The sequence below is a fragment of the Solenopsis invicta genome, chromosome 13 (assembly GCF_016802725.1).
Source record: "Solenopsis invicta isolate M01_SB chromosome 13, UNIL_Sinv_3.0, whole genome shotgun sequence".
Lineage (NCBI taxonomy): Eukaryota > Metazoa > Arthropoda > Insecta > Hymenoptera > Formicidae > Solenopsis > Solenopsis invicta.
Genome location: NC_052676.1, coordinates 4,449,051 through 4,472,007, shown reverse-complemented (window position 1 = coordinate 4,472,007; position 22,957 = coordinate 4,449,051). Strand labels below are relative to the sequence as shown.

At 34.6% G+C, this 22,957-nt stretch overlaps 1 protein-coding gene across 3 annotated transcripts in view; it reads right to left on the bottom strand.

The window, feature by feature from the left end:
* LOC105201729 (ral guanine nucleotide dissociation stimulator) overlaps positions 1-22,957 on the bottom strand; it is a 48,416-nt gene that overhangs the window by 7,542 nt on the left and 17,917 nt on the right. Inside the window, exons 1-4 of one of the 3 annotated variants that reach the window (XM_011169888.3) lie at positions 21,410-22,101; positions 9,739-10,330; positions 1,604-1,708; positions 525-945 (exon numbers count right to left, since the gene is read on the bottom strand). In XM_011169888.3, coding sequence (XP_011168190.1) covers positions 525-945; positions 1,604-1,708; positions 9,739-9,924 — 712 coding nt within the window. In that variant the 5' untranslated portion in view covers positions 9,925-10,330; positions 21,410-22,101. Of the gene's footprint in view, positions 1-524; positions 946-1,603; positions 1,709-9,738; positions 10,331-21,409; positions 22,102-22,957 lie in introns of those variants that run through there. The other 2 variants (XM_011169886.3, XM_011169889.3) reach the window with 2 other exon arrangements.

Genomic DNA, 22,957 nt, shown 5'->3' with positions numbered 1-22,957 from the left:
AATGTAAAATTATTTACTTAAGATAATGTGTCTATATACTACATATTGTAGTTTTTTCTATCCTGGTGGCGGTGGCGTATTGCTCGCGATTGCAACGTAGGATAGTATTTTTCAAACATTATTGCAATATTGCTGAGATATTGTGAAAGTATTATTAAAAAAAATAAATAATAATGTAAAAAAATCTTTACAATATCCCTGCAATATTGCTGTAAGCTTCTGAGAAAATACAAGAACATTTTTTGCAACATGAAAACTTGGGTAAATTTGTTACGTGAATTTCATTCATTTAAATTACATTTTAAAATATTGCGTATGCAAAATTAAAATTTCGTAAAACGTTATTTTTATTAAAACGAATTAACAGCTCACGGTACCGTTTTCTTTTTCAACTTAAATAAGACGATGAGTTCTTTGTATTTGAACTTCCCACGGTGCCTTATCAATTATGCGATTCCTCGTATTTAAAGTTAACGCGAGTGAAACGACGTGACTCACTCGCCAGATCAGCGAAACTGCGTTACCTATCTGATCCTCTCGCTGGAATCGGTGCAGCCGGTGCTTGGCCTTGAGCTCAAGCTCAGAGCCGATGAGGCGCTGCTGCGTGAACTCGAGGAGCCTGGTGAGCAGCGGGTGATTTGGGGGTGACTTCCAGTCGCCCGGGTAGGCATCCAGCCAGACGTGCAGAGCCTGGACCAGGGTCTTGCGGTGCTGCTCGCAGCCGACGCTCCCGTCCAGGGCGTCGTATCGCGCGAGTAGCAACTCGAGGACCTCACGCGGGCTGGTGAACGCCCGGTACGTCGCCAGGAAGATGTTTATGTAGGTGGACTCCAACTCGCCGTCGTCGTTCGCCAGGCTCTCGACCAGCCGCTGCACCGTGCCAGCCTTCAGGAAGCGCACCCTCACCGTCTCCCATTCCAAGTGCGAGATTTCGTCGTCAGAGTCCTGATGAGGTATAAACGGTTTACTTGGGTGTTAAAGTTTATTAATTAATTAATTAATTAATTAACATGCACATGCACGTTTTTTAACGTTAATGATAAGTTCCTTTAATTCTTTAAAATCTAATGGGACGAATATGTTTCAATATCTTTAAAGAAGAACCATGATACTCGAATTAAAAACTGTGGAAGAAGTTTGCCGCAAGTACATTTCAATTCAAACTCTATAAATTTTTTACTAAATTAAATTAGCAACAAGTATTAATTCAAAGTTTAAAAATCTAAAAAGAACGGACAAATTAATCCTAGAATGCTGCTCTCTCTCTCTTGAATTTTCACGTGCTACGTGCAATCCAAGTGCTACTTCAATTTTAGTTCTGTTTCTGTTACTAAAATTTGGATAGTTTAAAATAACATACATATGATTTTGTTTAGTTTAGCATTGGTTCAATTATTCTAATAGTTACTCTTGGAACCTCTAAAGTAGAAAAAAAGTTTAGAAAAATTCTTAAAAGTGTAAAAAGTTCTCAATTTTGTGAATAAATTTTCCAAAATATGATAGTATTAATGTAAGAAAAAGTATATTATGAATAGCATTCTAAAATTAAATTGTGGAGTAAGAGTTAAAATCTTGGTTATAAATATATTTCGATCATGCTCACCGATGCTGATAGACTTCTCGTGGGCCGGTGGTATCGGACCTTCTTTAGGTATACCGTGTATATGACGCCGTCGCCCCTTTCCTCGCCCCATAAACGCCACGTGGGCTGCAAAGTAGAAAATCGAACGCCAAACTTAGTCATAAACGTCCGTATACCAATAGATGCTGTAGCCACTATAACGAAGGCCGGTGCACTAGGGGATGATTTAAGCTTCTAATTTCATGGCGGAATGCTCGGCACCCTCTGTCGCGAGCTAATAAACTTGCCGTAACAAGTAAAGATAGATGATTCTATCTATTTCTTTCTGCGATTATTTTATTTATTGTGACAATTAAGATTGAAATGCATTTAGCTGCTTTATAGAGTTATTACTGACCATGTTTTATGTAAATTGAATTACAAGTAAACGATAAAATTTTGAATAAATATGATAATTACTGCATCGATTGACGTATTATAATATTGCATTAATTATTAAAATTAATTACTGCATTATATAGTATAATTGTCTTTGTATAATATCTTGCTGATTACAAAATCATCCCGTAGCCTGCCTTTCTCTACACTATTCTAAATATGAACATTTGGCAGACTATCGTGCGTCATCATTTCCAATAAGTTTTCTCTCAAAATCTTCTGAGTTATCAAAACAACTTGTACTTAAGTCTAAAAACAATTACACGTGCTAATGCAGGGATTTCTGGCAAAATGCTTCAGGGCATTCCCGACAAGACATGAAAATGTGATACGATGCAATTTGTTCTTTCCGAAAAAAAAAAAATTAATCAAATGCATAATGACGCTGAAAAAATGGTTTCTTTGTTCAAGTAAATATATTTATTTTTTAACATTATTTTCTTGATTTAAATATATATTAGCTAGTATGAATAATTTATTTTTAAACTTGGAAAATATTTTTTTTAATCAAGAAAATAATGATTAAAATAAATATATCTATTTAAACATAAAAATTTTTTTTACAGTGTATTTTTTTTTGCTTTTGAAACTGGACTCGTGCATTTTGCGAAGCATTCTGTAGAATCATTGTACGATCACAGTGTAGGAAGTGAAATGGCAGGAATATGACATAAGCGACAATGATGAGCGATTGATGTTTTATCAAATGAGATAGTTGTCAAAAAAGCAAGGCGAATTTAAATCTGTTTACCGATCCTCCTTGACTTCTAATTTAAATGAATCAATCATGAAACTGACTCATGTCCATGCATAATAAACACGTGTCCACGTGTGCGTGTATTACACATGCAAGCGTGTTACTTATCGGTGACAGTCGAGCCACGGGCAGTCCGTATAATTAATTCCAGCTTGATAAAGACGGGCTTGCACACGTGATGACGTAACGCTGTGATAACACCCGCCTTAAAGGTAGTTAGCCTTTGGGCAAGGTGTTTCGACTTATCATCGCGAAAAGAAACTGCAATTAGCGGTCTCCGTTGCGAAACGCTTCTCCCGCAAATATAACAATTGAGCCACTCCTCGCGGCTCAACATCAAATTAATCCTCCGTAATCCAACGTTTTTACGCTGCTTTCCTAGTTACTCTGAACTCTCGGTCACCGGTGCTCGTTAGTGTGTTTTTGAAAGTGTTTTTAAGCTTTAAAAAATCTGAAAAAAATTTTGATTTGCTCTTCCAACATTGCAGAGTACGATTTTACAGTTGTTTGACCCGAAACGTTGTTCACTTTTCTTTAGTACGTGTCCAAATTTGAGGCAGAATAATTCAAAATTGGAAACTCGTCTGGGTCTTCAAATCTCTGGTTGGACCACGGAGGGTTAAGAGGTACAACAAAAATTTTTCAAAAATTTAACAAACATGTCAGTTCTTTAAACAGCTGACTTTAAAACGTTTAATTAGATTGATGGTAATTTAAGGAAGTCAAAATTTAATTTAATTGAGCCTCCACAAACAGCGTTGAGCACAACTGTTGTTTTTTCCTTTTTTTTTCCCGGGACTTAATTGCGGTCGATCGTGCAAACGCGTGACATCGGCGCCTGACGTGTCACGTCCATTTATTTGGCATTGAGAGCCTGTAAACAAAGCGGGTCTTAGAGGCCGTAAAGAGGGCTTAATGTCGTGGAATCCGGTGCGACAGACGTACGCATTCGCGTTGGCACGGGTGATTACAATCGAAGCCGTATTGAAGGCACATTACCGGCGTGAAGGGCAGAGGGGGGCGATCGTAAAGACTCTCGACGGAGGGAGAAGCGTGTCAATGCCGCCTCCGATGCTTTTTCTCGCTTCCGAGAAGAGAGATCGTCCCGTAGAAAAACCGTAGAAGCCGGAACCTGTCGAGACATCGTGTTCCTATTTTTCCTGTCGGGCGCATTGTCAAGAGAGTATCTCTCCCGCGAGATATTAATTAGAAGAAAATAGTTCGCGGAAATTGATCCGAGAATTGCGTATTTATTGTATAGGTATAATTATGTATAATTTATAATAGATCGGATTTCATGAAAGGGTATTGAGACAAAGTTAAAATGGCATGAAATTAAAATAATGAGCTATTAAATCAAGGACGCTGAAGTATCAGAAATATCTTTCTCAATGAAGTTATCTATTAGAATTAAACATTGACAGCAGTGCGGTTAGAATTAAGTTCCATCTGCTTATTAATTATTTCTAATTAATTTAACTTCTAATTTTAAACTAGGTTCCTTTTAATCTAGACATCACAACGACAGCTTTTTCTATTAGAGGCATCAAAAGAGTATCTGTTCCGCGAAATATTAAAATAAAACAAAACTACTTCGCAGAAACTGATCTGAGAATTGTGTATTTATTATACATATGTAGGTGTAATTATGTAAATTAGATTTTACGAGAAAAGAAATTAGTATTGAGACAAAATTAAAATGGTGTTAAATTAAAACGATGATTTTTTTGTTATTAAAACAAGGTTTTAATAACACAACGCTAAAATAACAAAAATTTTTTTTTTATTTGTAAAAATCACAAAATTATCTATTAGAATTGAATATTGCCGTGAATGCGTCAGAATTAAGTTCCATCTGCTTATTAATTATTTCTAACTAATTTAGCTTCTACTTTTAAATTAGACCTTTTTTAATTTAGACATCACAACAAAAGTTTTCCGTATCAATTAATTTCAATGCGGGTAGATCAATAACTTTTAAATATTTCTGATCCAGAGTTCGGGCTGACAAGAATTTCTCTTTGCAAATTTAATCGGTTAATTTCTAATTAATTTGAATAAATTTCTTGTAATTTAAGAAAGGTTTGACTTAAAAAATTCAAATGGAGAAACTGTCGATCTCATCTCGAGGCACACAAGCACGAGGCCGCAGAAACAGGGGGGCCCTCAAGTCCGCCCGCTCACGCCCCGGAACGACCGAGCAATTAGACACCCGCAGGAGGAACCCGAGCGTGACTTGAGGTCCTCGTACCTGCGCTCGTCCTTGGCAGCCGCTTCCCTCGTATGTCGATGTATTTACCATTGTTCCGCTGTAAACAGCACGAGCTCGAGCCTTGGTGCGCCTGTTTCTTACGCAAAGCGATGCAACGGAATATCTTCCGATCGAGGTTGAATTGTAATTAGGGACATTTCCGGTAATAAGCCCCGCGTGGAATCATACGATATCGTTCGCCGATCACGTCATGCAGGATGATAGTGTTTTTACTTTAAAACACACGCACGCGCTGTTTGTTTTGTTTAATTTCGTAAATTAACGACATGTATATGTATATGTTATATATATTATTATACAGAAGGAGAATTGTCGAATGCGTACCATTTAATTTATTTTTTATTATATTTCCCATTTAATATTGATTTGTACACAAATAAAAGTTGGAAATTGCAGCTTGATGTTTAATATAGCTATTACTACGTTTAACCGTTTTTAATAACAAATTAATTTATTATAAAACTTTTATAGCAATATAAAGGTATGATTTAGGTAATTGATAAGTTATACTTGTGAATTTTTTTAATCATATCACCTGTGAAATATCGAATTTATGAATTAAAATAATTTAAAATATAAAGAATGATAAAGTACATTTATTTTATTAATAATTTATCAAAAAAGATCAAATATTAAAAAATTAATAAATAACAATAATGGAAAGATAAGGACATAAAAATAAAACTGGCTTTTTATTTTTGCAATTGACATACTTTTATTTATGCCTGTTATTAATTTTACTATTATTATTTATCAGTTTTGCATTAATATCATTTGTTGTAATAAAATTTGCAATGGTACAATTCAAAGAAAACTTGATTTTATAAAATTGTCGATTTAACTTTGTGAATAAAATTGCAAATATGTTGCAATACAATGAATGTAAAATATTCTACTATAAATCTTTGTTTATGAAAATATAAAACTGAATGATTACGTTATTATCAGTCCCCAATAAACAACAGACAATATTTGTTAAATATTTTTTAATGTTTTTTAAATAAAATTTTATTAAAAAAAAAACATTTTAAAAACATTTTAAAAATTAATATCAGTTTGATTTTTTTAAGTGTTGTTGAGACACAATATAGCCAATTAAATTTTTGTCGATATTACTCATTTCTTATTTATTTCATATTTTTGTTGGTGCGGTTTGATTTACGCAATCGGTAACGTATTCAGCAACTCTCCGCTGTTTATTATTACATAACATATCTTTTCTTTTATTCTATTCTAAATACACAGAGAATTTTCTCTTAGAATTTTCCTCAAAATTATAATCCTGGGACGGCATATTTCAAAGAATTTCTCTAATTTATTAATATCTATTACAATAGAAAATAGTGTGGTTAAATTTTACTAAAATTTTACTGAAATTGCAGTAAAATTCTTCCAAATATGTATTGTCCCGATTACTATTATTTTGATGAAAAAGTAAATTCTTTGAATAGAAATTAAATTGAATGTTTGAGGACATACGACAAAAAGATTGATTACAAATGCCGAAAAGGAAAATCTTAAAGGGGAACCTAGTGAATTAAACATCACTCATTTATTTCAGAGACTTTGGAAGAAAGTTTATCGGCACGAGACAATTTGCAAGCCAAATCGCACGTGTGTTTCAATTAAAATAAACGTCCGGACTTGTAAATTCGGGGAAACGATTTCCGCGATAGCGCACACGATAGAAGCGACAGGGAGCAACGACTTCCCGAGTGACACGTGGGATTTCCGAATTTTAATGCTAGTCGCGTGTAAATGAGCAAGTATACCGGGTGGCGCGGCCATAGACACGCGATTCGCGCAGCTTTGGGGATCGATCGCATCGGGGATGAATACAAAATTCATGAGATCACGTTGACGTCGTCGTCGTCGCGCCGCGCGCACGACTATAAGTAAATTGACGCGACGGTGGTAGTGCGCGCGGTGAAACATTGCCGTTTCTGGTACGTCGAGGAGACGACAACGACGACGACGACGACGACGACGACGACGACGACGACGACGACGACGACGACGACGACGACGTCGCTCGGAACGCGTAACCGCAGCGCGTGAGCATGTGGCGAAACATTGGTTTCGCGGACGGCGCGGCGCGTCGCGGAATTCCGTAAATGTCCAACCGGGGTCAATGGTCCGCCCGCGGGGTCCCGAAATACATCCCCATTATTTCCCGTTGGATTCTCGCGGAATGCAATGTCGACGACTACCGCGAAACCGCGGCTCGAGCGTAGCGAATACAGACGCGCCTGTCTTTGCATCGCTGAATCGATCTTACTCATTTCTCTTTTTAGAATTACTGACTAAAGAGTTGCACAAAGAGACTTTACTTCTTTATAATTGTATACGTCAGAAGAAATTGATGAGCGCTACGTTTTTTTCTATAATAAATCTCAGCTCCTCTTTGAGTACCGCGAAATAATATTTTTTTGCAATTAATGCATGAATTTTGTATATATTATAATTACAATTTCACAATTGATAATAATGTTAAAATAAATAATTATATATGTGTACGGGAGAGATGTTAAATGCGTTCCATTTTTTACTATTTTTATTATGCGATAGCAATTATTAGTTTTACTTAACAATCTTATGCGAATATCATTTTTTTTTATATTAAAAGTTGTGGTAAGAATTAGGAAACTTGATAGAGATGATAAAAATATTCATTTAATTTTTATAATAATTGTAACTATGTATACACAATAAATGTAAAATATTCTACAACAAGCCTCTATTTTGAAAACTTTTTAAAATAAAATTGCATAATTATGTTATTATCAGCTACACAGGTTGAAAAATTTGCATCAGATATACTCGATGTTCTAAAATGCCGATAGCATACACGAAACAAAATAGAACTTTTTAAATTTTTATTATTTATTTTTTATTTACTTTTTATTTTTGTTACTTAATGTTGCTTATATGAAATAGAAAGGTAAAATATTGAATGGGTACGCTTTAGGCGATACGTATTCAGCAACTTCTCCTTAATTAATATATAACTGCATAATTATTATATATGGCCAAAATACACGGAACATTTTTTTTTAATTTATCCATAAAATTATTAATAATTGTGAATGTGGAATAACATAAAATTTCGAAGAATTTTATTATAATTTTAGTGCAATTTAACTAAACTATCCTATATTATAAAATAAATTTGATTAAATTTAACTAAAATTTTAATAAAGTTTACTAAACCTTGATTTTGAGGATAGGTTCTCTAACAGAAGGACAATTTTTGCCGTGTACAAAGTTATATATGAAATTTGTTCCTGTGATAGCAGCGAACGCTGTTTTATTTTGCTAAAAATGACTTTTACGAGGAAAAATTTCTTCATCTGAATGGCGACTGTGCGGCAAACGCAAATTTATTTTCGCTGATCGAGCTGCCAAGCGATCGCGCTTTTTTTCCCATTCAGAAGACGATACGAGTTTCGATGACACTCTGACCCTGATTACTCGGTTAAAAAGCCGGCGTGTGTGCGACACACGCACGAGGCTTTCAATGTACGCGACTTAATCCGGGAATCAGTGTCACTCATTTACTTTCAAGGTTCAGAGGGGCATGGAGAGAGAGAGGTAAGGGATTGACATAACTGCGACAATGCGCCTGTTGCGCACATACAAATTCTGTTTGACATGCACCAGTCTAAACATCAACGATAAAAGCAACAAAAAAATGACATTCTTTTTTCCTGTGCATCTCACGATAAAAAGAGAAAAATGTTCACCAGAAATATTAAAAAATTAAATAATTACTCATTGCAAAAATCTGATATTTCTAGCGAGCTACATGCAAACATATACAGGGTGTATCGTAAAGATAAATACATTCTCTGATTGAATTTTTTATTAACGAAAACAGTTTTACGCCAAACTTTCCGTAATTCGCACAATTCAAAAAATCTGGCAGACCAGACGTTGAATTTATTACTTGATTAATTAAAAAAAAAAAAAAAAAATAGAGACAAAAAAATATCAACAGAGCAATAGTCTAATTAAAAATAATCTTGTTAATTCAAGAATAGTATTAATAAAATAAATACGTCATGCTTTTAAAATTAAATTATTAAAGTATTATCTTTTTCAATAATTTAATATTTTTATTGCGTTTTAATAAAACTATTAAATCCTTATTTATTTTATATATACTGTTGTTGAATTAATGAGATTATTTTTAGCTATCAACGCTGTTAATACGTCATTTTTTACTATTTTTTTAGCGTCATTTTTTCTACAGGTAAGGCAAATGTGATGAGACGCGGTTGATGAACAACTCGTCGTACGCTACATTGAAAATTCCTCTTTTGGCGTTAAAGAATTTCGCGATTAAGCTTGCTTAACTCGAGTGTTTATCGAAAACATTACGATACACCTGTCGTGCGAAATACGTACACGATTACATCAAGCACACGCTGACAAAAGCGCTGGCAAATCATACAGAAACAAACGAAGCGAAACAGAAATAAAATCACGCCGGCTCGGCGAGCGAGCGTAACCCGATCTTATCGCTCTCGATACGTTATCGTTATCCCATGATCTTTTCGCGATGCACTAATCTTCGCGAAGCCAGCGGCTCACTCAGGCAAATGCACGGCGAGGCGTAAAAATGAAGCAGAACAGAACGAAGGCCAAAACAGCAGGGTTGCCGTCCGGTCATCCGGTGTGTCTCTTTACCTGTTGCACGTACCACTGGGTGGAGCTCTGGCTCTTCCGGTGGCCACCGGGCTTGCAGGGGGCGCAGAGCAGCAGGGGGGTCAGTTTGTTTACCCCCTTCGCGGGGGGGACGGCGCTGGTCGCCACCGGCGTGGGCGACGCTGTGGGGCTCAGCCCGTCATCCCCCCCCAACACCGGCCACAGCATCCACGTGTTTTGTCCCTGTGCCCCTCCTCCGGCTATCGTCTCCTCTCGCTTCTCTCGTCCTAATGTCACCCCTTTGGTATTGTTTCCTTTATCGCAGAACGGTGTAGCCCTCTCGTCGCCACCGCCGCGTCTTCTCGCTCTCGTCTTCTTCGCACCCCTCGCGATACACCCTTTCTCTGGGCGGAAGGGGTGGGCGATCTCTTTCCGAGGGCTGGTTCGCGTTACGGCGCGAGTTGTCACGACGGCCGTTGCCGGCGAACTGAGATCGTCGGCCGACGTCGCGTCACCACGCCTCGATGCCGACGATGACGACGTTGACGTTCACGCGCGATCGCCCGCTCGGGATGCAGGGGCGTATCATGGTACCGAGCCGTAGCGACGTTCGCCGACGTTTCGACAGCTGCGACTGAAGTTTGAGATTTTGATTGGTTTCAGTTGCGAGCTGACGGGCAGGCCTTATTGGATGCCCCACGGGAAGTTTCGCGGAGTCACTTCGTCGACTGTTACGCGAACCTAAGCAATAGCGGGGACTGGTACCCCGCGATTAGCACGATTATCAATTGCTAAGTATCTAAATTCTCCTGTTGCCTGTACGTGCACTTTCGGAAACGCGCGCGCGTACCTGAATTTATTTAGGTCACTTGTCCCTCATAATTTATATATTTATTTAAATCCCTTCTCGAGCATTGACAACTTCTATTGATTCGGAGAAAAGAGCATTAACGAGATTTTCAGATATTGTAAATTTAGATTTTAATTACATTTTATTATATTAAGTTATACTACAGTATTTTACTTTTTTTTAATTTTTTTTAAATATTATTGTCAGTACATTTGAAAAGATTATTTCAGATTTCTCTGAAGTATATTCGTTTCGAAAATTAACTTTTACGTGATTATTCGTTGTTTTTTTTGCGTTTTGCATTTATTAAATTCGCTTTTTGATTTAGAACCGTTTTTAAATATTTCAATCAATCGAAGAGTTATCTTTACTTAAATCTGGAACATGTACATTTTAAACATAAATATCTAAATTCTCATTACGTGTGCTTTCCGAGATAGATCTGAATTTATTTGGATCACTTATTCTTTGATTTATTTATATCTCTTTTCAATCCCTCCTCAAATATTTAAGCTTTTTGGTCATCCGAAGAAAAGAATATTAACGAGATTTTCAGATATTATAAATTTAGGTTTCAATTACATTTTATTAAATTATATTACAGTTTTTTATTTTTATCTTTTTTAATATTGACAATACCTCTGGAAATATTATTTTAGAATTCTTTGAAGTGTATTTGTTTCAAAAAGTAATTTTTGCACGATTGTCAATTATTTTTCTTTTTTTTTTGCATTTATTAAATTCGCTTTTTAATTTAGAACCGTTTCGAAATATTCTGCATTCGATCGAAGAGTTATCTTTTCGTAAATCTGGAACGTATATATTTATATATATGTTAAATATTAGTACTTAAATTCTTATTACATGCGCTTTTCGAAATAAATCTAAATTTATTTGGATCGCTCATTCTTCAATTTATTCATATGAATTTAAATCCATGCCCGAATATTGATTTCCGTCTATTCCAAGAAACGTTAACGAGATTTTAAATTAAAAGAGAAACATAAACAAAAATTTCAATGTAAATTTTAATTTTACTTAAAATAACATTCTGTTGAAATTGTATGAAAGAGATTTTAATACTTTTAATATTCTGTAAAATTAACAATACATTGAGCATTGTTTTTTTGAAATAAATTCGAGTTCTAATTTTAAAAATATATTCATTTCAAATTGATTCGCCAGCCTAGTCGGTACACAGATACGTTTATCGCGCTATCACACGTTTGCGTTTATTGTGGATTATCGATCGTTCTTACACCCGTCTTAGAACGGAGATAACAAACGTACGAATGATGCGCTCTATTTCGGGAAACTAACGAGAGCGACACGCTGCGCCGTCGCGCTTCAATAGTTCGAACAACAGTTAATTGGCTCTAAAAGGTCGTAGGTGACATGCGTACTCGTATATGTACCTACTTCCGGTTACTTCCGGTGCATCGGAGGAGTGCTTTTACACGTGGGCTACCCCATCGTACGAGGGAATTATGTATATCGAGCGAGAGACAGTTGCGTAACCACCGTAACACTTCACTCTCTCTCTCTTTCCCCTTTCGAAGCTAAAGGGCACCATATCTGCGACGAGCTTTAAAGGGCGCAGCGCGTTATTTAAACGGTATTTGACCGAAACAGAGGCAATTTTCCTGCAACACAAAGTGGCTATTTCATATTTAATACGTTTAAGTTCACGTTACTCAGTTTTCAGTAATTAAAACGATCGTAGGATGAATAATAACGAAAAATGGAATGAAAGACGGCACAGTAGAGCAAGGTGGTGTTATTTTGACCCGTTGTACCCTTTGATTATGTCATCCTGCAAAACTGCCTATTGAATATTTGTAAAAGTAAAAATATACAGTTTAAGAACACTAAAAGAAAAGATTCTTTATGTTTAAGTAAATGTATTTACTATTTTAAAATTGTTTTCTTGATTTAAATAAATATTAGCTAATAATATAAAATAATTTATTTTCTTTGTAAACTTAGAAAATATTTTTTTATACGTTCTGTCTTATATTTGAATTGTCTATGTTGTTAAGTAGTCATCTAGAGAAAATTATTTAAAATTCAACACCGTCAGTTTTAACTTATTATTTATAAAATAAACAAGTAGGGAAAAATGTTATATTTTTTAATAGTAACAGATATTGCACTTTGAAAAGGGTAAAAATAAAAGCAAAGTGAAGATAAAAGTCTAGGTAAAATTTTTAAGGAAGGTAGTATAAGGAAATATTTTTGCTCAAATTAAATTTTTGATACGAATTTGTTATATTATTCACATTAATTTTCATATATTTTATATAATGTAAAACAATTAAAAGTATAAATATTCATATGAAAAATTTGCATTTATTTTATATGAAATTTTCATACAAAAATATGGAAATATCTTAACTTTTCTTTATGCACACCTTTTATGCATGTTAATAAGACACATCACTTTCCAGAATTCAGTGTTTTTAGTTTAAAAAAGAATGTATACAAAACATATAACAATTTAAATCTACACAAAAAAATATCACTGTCAATAATTGAAAGAATACTATTTTAAAATTGTTTTTATATTTTTAGACGCTAAAATGGAACTCGTACAATAAAACACGTCAAAATTGGTACACCATTTTCCCGACCAATTACGCGACAGAAATAGTACACCGTTTAGTTGTGCCGTCAAATTACAATAGAAACAACTGTTAACTACGATAGTAACTTGATTGTTCGCGTTCAAATTGTTTCTCTCGCGAGGTGAAGACGTCACCTCGGTATCAAAGGGTTAAATGCATTTGGGATCCCGCCATGTGATAACGTGACGCAAACGTCTTGTCGATTACCAATTTGTTACGTTGCCATTGCATTCGCTTCCATTAATGGGCGATAATTCTCATTCCGCGAATTGACCGCGTGCGCGCACGGGGAGAAGCGGAGGATGATATCTCTCTCTCTCTCTCTCTTTCGTAATTTAATATCCCAGAACAAACGTGGGATCATCGCGAACGTGGGACGCGGGGCACGATGGAGGAAATATTTTTATTCTCGTTCTCTTTATTCTGAGGGATGGGGGGGGGAGGAAAAGTATTCTTAGGGCGGGTTGTTTAGAATAGTTCGCTCCTTCCTCCCCCGCGTGGGGGGAGGGAGGGCGAGAAAGCACGTTATTATGCATTGAGGGGCGCGCAATCAGAAATTCAGAAATAAACCACTAAACTATCTTTAGAGTACAATGTATATCAGGATATACTCCGCTCTCGGAATACACCCTGGCGTATTTTTGTTCTTCGGAGAGAAAGAGGTTCTAGAGCATCCCCTTATACTTTCTCTGTATCTCGCGAAAGAATGCGGAGTCAGTTTTTCTCAGGAAACTCTCCCACGGGGGATGCTACGTCAGAATGTGCGAGAAACGTTCTCGCGGAATGTTCCCTCTTCGCGTGAAACGGGACGAACTCTGATTTTTAATAGTGTTTATTCAGAGTTCCTGAAGTGAGAGTTGGGACATCAGTCATCGTTATTAAGAAATACAGATTTTTCTATCTTAATCTATCTTATAGTGAGAAAAGAATTTGGTAATAATAATCAAGCTTTGGTGAAATAATTTCAATTAAATGTTTGGTTAATATAACCAAATATATTTCATAATATTTAATAATTATATTAATAACCAAATATGAGAATAGTAATCAATCGGTTACTAAATGATCACTAACGATTACTAAATGTTACTAAATATTTAATTATTGTATTCGAACATTTAATTGAAATTATTTCACTCAAGCTTAGTAACTAGAGAGAAAAGTGTTTGGTATTTGTAACTAATAATTGCATAGTAAAATAATTTCAATGAAGTGTTTAGTTGATACAATAATCAAATATATTTAATAATATTTAATAATAATAATGATTAAATATGATAATAGTAGGAGCTCCATTTTTATAATTATTACTGTTATAGTAATAATAATTTTATGTTTACCAATCGCAAAGAACTTTTACTATAAATTATAATTTCAAATATTAAGATAGAAAAATATCAAGATAAGGATAGTAGAAGTAAAATAAACACTTTTATGTAGTAAATTCAATCACAATTATACTAAACCATTTTTTAACATTCGCTTACTATTTATATAGCAATAGTAACACATTGTTGTAACTTTCATGGTTAAAATAAAACAATTATAAAAACATACACAGTTGACATTAAAAATGGCTATCAATTATAGTTAAATTATGGTAATTGCAACAGTTTTTTTTTTCTCAATGTAAGCTTCATTATTATTAAAGTCTTTCTTCAGTAAACAGAATAGAAGAGATAAATATCAGCTGCATAAGTTACAATGAGGAATTAATTAAAAACGAACAGCTGTTTTAATTTACTCTATCTGACTCTATTGCTTTTTTTTTATTATTTACATATAACGAATCAATTAAAAATCATCATTCAATGTCTTAAGAACTTGCACGCAATGAAGAAATATTAGATACAAGGGTTTTATAATCAGTTTCCTCAATGGAGACTATAGATACATAATAAATTATGTTGTGTCTTATACGACACATTTATGCTTTATATTTTATTCGTAATCGTTGTGCGTTGCGTTCAAAGTTCTTTCGAGCAATTAATTCTAAAATTCTAATTCATAGAATTTTCTAATATTTTACATTCCTCCATTGTGCATAGGGCCTAACTCTTAATTGAGAAATTCTAGTGTTCGTTTGGCGAGAGTAAAAAAGAATCGTTGAAGAAAAGACACCACGTTGGATGCACAGCGATTGGGACGAGCTCGTTTCCCGCGAACGAGCAAAATTCGAAATTCGATTATCGCTCACGATTGGATTTTGTCGGCTGAATGAAGTGACGGACGTCGCGATGCGATGGCCCTACGCAACAACGATTAAGTAGAATACGTGGAATATGATAAAAGTGTCGATGCCCGTCGACGCCTCGCTCGTCGGTGAATGATAAAACGAACGCCCCGTCACGTCGCGGCATGACACGAGAAACTAACGGGCGTATGTCGCAAACCTTAACCCTTTCGTAAACGTGGGACGTCATATTTGATTTTTGAATTAAAGAGCGAACTCTTCCAAATCGTCGCGTCCTATCATAATTATTTCTGTACACTGAGAAAAAGAAGTTAATAATTTAACTAAATTTTTTTCAACTATTTGTGTATCTGATTTAAATACATAAAATACTCCGACTTCAGTTTGAGCATTTATATATTGAACTTAACTGCATATATATTTAATTTAAATACGTAAATGTTTGAACTGAAAAAATTCAATCAAGTTGAAAAATTTAATTAAGCTAACAACTCTTTTTTTCTCGGTGTATACGAAACATCCGTACGATGCTGTTTTCTTAAGATTTTCTCCAGCTTAGAAAGATGGAAAGAGGGAAAGTTACGTGACTTTATATTTTTAACGTAGCATTTCGTGGCAATTGTCAATGTTTCTATGTAATAATGAACAATTTGAATCACACGTGTTTTTGTTATTAACAAGCGACGTTGCACTTTGTGAGTGCACTCCGGATTCGAAGAACATTGTATTAATTCATGAACATTTCAGTCTCACGAAAATACTATAAATCTTCATTATTTTAATTTATTTAAATGATTAATTTTTATTTTTTTCCAAAATGTTTTTAAACTTTATTCTTTCAAATAAATAGTTTTTCAAAAATTTTTACACTTTGTTCACGATTAAATTATTTAAAATTTAAAATTTTTCTTGACTAATTCAGTATTCTATTTTAGAAAGTTATATAAAAAAATTGAAAAATATTTAACAATACCTATACATTAATAATTAGTTAAATAAATTTATTTCAAGTTTATTCAAGCCGTTATACTATGTGAAAAGAATGGGGAGTCTTCCTAAGAAAACAAATTTATATTTTTAATCACGTTCACTTCTACATAAAATTTTATCTCGTATTTAATTTCTTAATTAAAGCAAGCACTTTTAAATTGTCACGTACTATTTTATCTAATTTAATTATTTTTGGATGAAAAATGATAGCATGTCATTATTCCACCTTAATTCGAGCTTTTTCATCACGCTTTTAGCTTCTACATAAAATTAATCCTCGTACGAAGCTTTTTCAAGTACAAAATTTTTTGCCAGATATATTTTATCAAATGATCGTGATCAAAGTTATTTTCTCCATAGTCTCAAATAATTTGAGACAATGAAACAAACAATTCCGAGGAAGTTTCAGACCTCTTTCGAGCGATATTAATTCCGTAATAAGTGAAGCCTTTTCTTCTCTTTTCTGGTTTCCCCGCGTCAACAAACGGATAAGAAAAAATAACCCAGGAATCAATAAAGGAAATTTTGCCAACGCGCGTGAGAGATATCGTTGGTCACGTCTGCCCCACGTAATGATCCTGTGGTGACCGGAGATGATCGCGGAGCCGATCTACATAGCGCTATCTGGGATCTCTGTCGATGCGATGCACTCCCAGGAGAGGAGCGCATGCAATCTGAATGCATTATGCAACGCAGGTATTGTCCATAAAGGGAGGTAGTGGCTCCGCGGGGAGGCCAGCAGGAAGTGCTTAACTCACGTTTAAGCACCTCTCGCATCTCTCGCTCTCGTGTCATTTAGCGGCTTTAATGGCGGCCCATGTAAAACCCCTCATCCGCAATGGAGGATCCTAATTGCCCCGGTTTCCGCGCGCGCCTTGGTGCCCCGGACTCGCCATCTATAATAATTACGCCCCGGCCCCTTTGTGCGTGCACGGTGCACGAACCGCGGAATTATCCCCGGCGCTACGTGATATCGATTTTTGTCGAAAGTACCGTGGGGCTATTTTGCAAGTGGCAGTAAACATATCTCCATATCGTTATACTGCGGCATTAATTTTCATGGGAATTAATTCCGTCTGCGAAATGAATGCGATAAGTCCGCGGCTATTTGCCATTGGTAAACAAATTAAGAAAAGAAAAATTACATGTGTAAATTTTTTTTGGAATGTTACTGAACACCTACGATTTATTTGTTTAAGTGGATATTATTTGAAGAGCTTTTGACCGTTTTGTGAGATTCTCGAATAAAAAAATTGCCGACGGCAAATTGCATGTACCGGTCTCGGTCAAAACTCAGGGGAATAATAGTGTCAGCGAATCATGGGAAACGAATGCCTAAGTAATGGGTTACTCGGTTAGTCATACGTTACGTTGATACGCGAATCGCTTGCACGTGAACGTGTACGCACGTACGCGTACGTGTGTGCTCGCACGACGCAACAATAACTGGTTAGAGTCTTTCAAGGTGTTTCTGCATCCAGGCCAAATGGAAAGAAATATTTCTGTCGTGTAATTTTCCGTGTCGGAATTGTACGCCGACTATATTAGCGCTGAAAGAGCCGCGCGAAAATTTTATGAAACTCGGAAAGAAAGAGAAAGAGTTAAAATAAATATATTAGTACAATTGTAACCAACAAACAAAGTCGATGTACAACCGTGTAGAAATTTGTACAACATACAGAATTAATAAAAGTAACAAAATATAATTAGAGAAAAAAAGAAAAAATTTACAGAAATTTACAGAAAAATAAAAAAAAATATACACAACAAAATAAAAGAAAAATAATAAAATCGAATATGGTAAGAAAATAGATTAAACAAAAATACACGGAAATTGGACACTGCTAATAGAATAAGATAAATAAGAATAAAGATATCGAGCACACAAAAAATACAAACTAGTTACAAAATTAACAAAGGTAATAAAATTAAATTTAAAAAAAAGTAAGAACAAATTAACAGAAACTTAAAGAAAAATTAAGAAATATACGTAATCAAATGAAACAGATAATAAAATTGAATATGGTAATAAAGTAGATTAAACAAAAGTACTCGGAAATTGGACATTACTAATAGAATGAGATAAATAAGAATAAAGACATCGAGCTCACGAAAAATACAAACTAGTTATAAAATAAACAAAAGTAATAAAATAAAATGGAAAAGACATTAAGAGCAAATTAACAAAAACTTAAAGAAAAATTAAGGAATATACGTAATCAAGTAAAACAGATAATAAAATTGAATATGGTAACAAGGTAGGTTAAACAAAAATACTCGGAAATTGAACAGTATTAATAGAATGAGATGAATGAGAGTACAAAGGTATCGAGCAGTCGAGCATACGAAAGAAACAGACAAACTATAAAGTATACAAAATATAAAAATAACAAAGTAAATTAAATTAAAAAGAGAGGAGGCATAAACAGAGAACAAAAAAATGTACGTAATAAAACAGAGATAATAAAATTGAATATGCTAGATTAAACAAAAATACTCGGAAATTGAACAGTACTAATAGAATGAGATAAATGTGAAAATACAAAGATATCGAGCACACGAAAGAAACAAATTAATTACCGAGCTAAAGGAATTTATGCTTAATAGGTGGTCAAATAATTTCCAAGTTAAAACCTTGCTCGAAAACAGCAAGAGAAATAGTAGACGAAAAAAGCGAAAGAGAGAGAGGTATGCCGAATGTATATTTGAAAACTTTGATTGTTAAATCCGTTGAATAAAATTGTTGAACTTCGAATAGAGGAAATGCTCTGAGATGCATGATCTGGAAATAGCAGCGAAATCGAAAGCGGAAATGATATTTCAATGATTATGTCGGCTGGGTGAGACAGTCGCGGATGTGAAGAGAGTAAAGAAACAAAAGTGAAAGAACAATTTCGCGCAAATATATTCGTACAATTCAGCGGACAAGAGCTTATAAAACTTAAAGCGATTCGCGCGAGGCGCACTAAAATTTGACGTAGGAAAACACCGGGTGTTGGCTGTACTCATAAAATTTATTTTTATATTGAAGAAGCAAAACTTGTGCTTTGGAGGACGATGGTACAATAAAAGATTTCGAAGGTTTGTTTTATTATTCACAACGTTGCAAAACGAGACGATTATCTTCGTGATTTCGAAAAGCGACTCTGCATTCGAGATTCTCATTCACGAGTCGTTTTGTGTTGTATTAAATATTATAGTTATGTACAACAGTTTCTTTCGGAATACTTTTTAATGCATGTATTATTTTTTTTAGGTTTTGGAGATATATAGTTTTTATAAATATTCGATTTTTTTAAATAATTTAATAAATATTCATTGAATTAAGAAGGTAATATATTGATTAAATATTTAATAAATATTCTAATTAAAATATACAAGTTTCTTCTCATACATATTATCATTTTGCAAATCAGTTATTTTTTGAGGAATACATATGTCAAATACACGATCTTTACTAACTTGTTATTAATTTCACTGACAGAAGTTCACGATTAATATTGTAATATTTTAGTAGTATGCATCCAGAGAAGAATTATGTTTAAATTAATGTAATCGTTTCTTTAACTTAATTTTTTAAGCTGATGTGAAAATACTATTTTTACGGAAAATAAAAATTTATTTAATGTCAATAAAAGTAAAATAATGAGTATGAACAAAGGTTCTTAACGAGCAAGAAGATCCAAGGTGTTTATATTAAGAAATCATTAAGTATATCCTTTGATCTCTTACGTACAAAATATGTGAACGTTTTGACTTCACTAATTGTAAGTTCTCTTTGGCACAATCAATCAATAGCAAACGTGAATTAGAATTTGACATTATTAAAATTTAAATATAGAGCCACATCAACAGTTTCGTAACGTAAAATTTCTATATAATCGTTAGTGTTTTTAGAAAAAGTACATAGTCGCAAAGGAGAAATTTTATACATCATTACGAATAAATCGCCGTTTTTTTAAGAAACATTTATTTAATTTCAAGAAATGAATTATTAGCCTTTTTAATTCAAACAAATAATTTTTTAATTTAAAGAAAGTACTGACAAAAATGTGAGAAAGTGATTTAGCTATTTTGGTTTCAAAAGTATTTCTTTCTATTTTAAAAGTACATTTGCGTTGCACAACCAACTATTTTAATTTTGAAAGGAACAACCAAAACATATATTCTTCAAATAAAAAAATAAAAACTTCTTTAATCGTATAGCAATGCACAAATTTCTTACTTTTCTCTGGATACGTACATCTGGTTTCCGTCAACGACGAGTGAGATTTTGGACGCGTCGCAATTAAGTTAAAAGTGAATGAGGGTTTCACATCAATTTGATGCTATCGAAGTATAGCGTTACGCGATGTTAAACGGCGACAGCAACGTTTCGCTGGCAATTACGAGTGCAGTATCGATCGCTGCCACAAGAACGGAGCAATTTCCGATTTCAGGGAAACGCGTTGCGTATCTTTAGCAAGGGAAATCGGAGTTATGGATTTTCGCTTACTTCCCTGACGGCTATGAATCATTGTGCAGCTGGATCGATTGCTGACACAGCGGCAGACAAAAGCGTGCGTGCTCCGGCGCGTGATTACAATGGAAAGTAAGATCCTTTCGAGGAAATCGTGGTGACTTACGCCGTACGACACATTACTCAATTGTTAATTACATTCGCGGTATATTTTTAATAGTTGCCATCTTCCTCTTGGAACGCGCTCTAAACGATCCGTCCTCGAAACCGCTCGATAGAACCGAACTTTCGAAGAATCTCGTTTCGCGCAACAGATCTGAGAGGAATTGAATCTTTGGAAAGGTCAGAGTGGAGCCGAGATCGAAAAACTGTTTAGAGTAAATCGCCGACTTCTGGAAAGATTTATTAGCCGATCGAGCGGCCGCGTCCCTCGCCAGTTCGCGACTGCGAAACACGCCCGATGATATCAGCGACTCTTAATCACCACCGTGCTTCTCTTAATCATCGGCGATCGACGAAGTGACTCGCGCGTTAAATTATTGCAAGGAATCGCCGCCGTTGCGGCTCCGAGGAGCAGCTGCTCCGGATCTCGTTACCTGTCAGGACCTGCCTCGGCCAGGTGCACTGTCACCGCGAACGCGATCACCTGACTCCGACGCCGAATCGCGCGGTGAGACCGGTTCTCGAGAAGGTAAAGCGGAATGACCGCACCGCACGCCGTCCCGACGCCGACTGACTAACTGACTGACGCGGTTGCAGCCGCGCGCCCCGGCGCCGAGCGTGCACTCGAGGATGTACTGACCACGCCGCCACGCTACGGTGTTGCGACCATACGATCCAGGAACGTACCGCCGATGCCGGGCACCGTGGTCGAGAAACGGCGAGGGTGCGCTTACACTTTACAGAAAAATATTTGGTGAGACGACCAAACGTTCAGTTAGTGATCAAATAAATTTTATAGTTATAATTACTAAATATGTAGCTGTTTGAACTAAATTTGTAACCTTAACCAAACTATAGTTTTCATATAATAATATGAAACCAAATCTTTCATTAAATGTAATTACGTTTTTGGTAGCCGAGTAACTACAAAATTAACTTGATCACTATTTAATTAAACGTTTGGTCTATTTCGTCAAATATTTCTCTCAGTGTAAAGGGATCCTAAAGCAAATATCTACCAAAATTCTTTTGTTAGAAAATATCTTTGATCTGGTTTCATAGAATTCTAAATTCTTTTACACAATAAAAATACGCGTACAAACGAAAAAAGCAAAGAACGATTTCCTTTCATACTAAAAAAATTTCTTTTTAATTCTTAAAAATTTATGTTTAAAAAATATTTTAAAATTAAACATTTACAAATAAAGAGGGCAAAAGGCAATATCGTTCTTGCTCTCTTCATTTCTATACGTGCTTTAATTGTGTAATTAAAAAAAAGTTTAGAAATTTGTAAAATCAATTCCAAAATATCTTCTAATAAAAAAAATATTAATTTGTTTTAAGATCTTATTAAGGAGATGTATATTATGTAGGATGTATATTATACATATTTTCAGAATAATGAAATAATTATCAAAACAATTACAGATTGCTCTATATTACACCTTAGAATCGAGTCCGATTTTGGAGCGTGTAAAATCGAAGAATAATGTAAATTGACTCCGAAATATAACAGAAACTTCAATTTCTTTCTTCTTCGACTCTTTAGAATTTATTGCTAAACAAAACACGTTTGTGAATATCGAGAGAAATTAATTTATATGTAGTAGAGTAAGTTATTTATTTATCTAATATTTTTTCCTTGAATAAAATAAACCAATTGGCAAAAACCGGGAAAAATAATGTATACTTAATATAAATTAGATTATTTATCTAATATTTGTTTTCCCTTTTTTTGAACAAAATAAATCAATCGATTTAATATAAAATATTCGAGAAACAGGCAGAAGAAGGAAAGAGAGTTGTCTAATTTATTTAATTAACTATATGATTCTAATTTGTTTATTACTAGCAGTGATGATTCTTACTCGCAAGATAATTCGCGCAACCGCGTCTCCTTGCAATAAATTCTGGAGAGTCGGAGAGAGAAATCGAAGTTTCCGTTACAAATAAACGAATTTATCGCTGAATTTATAATCAAT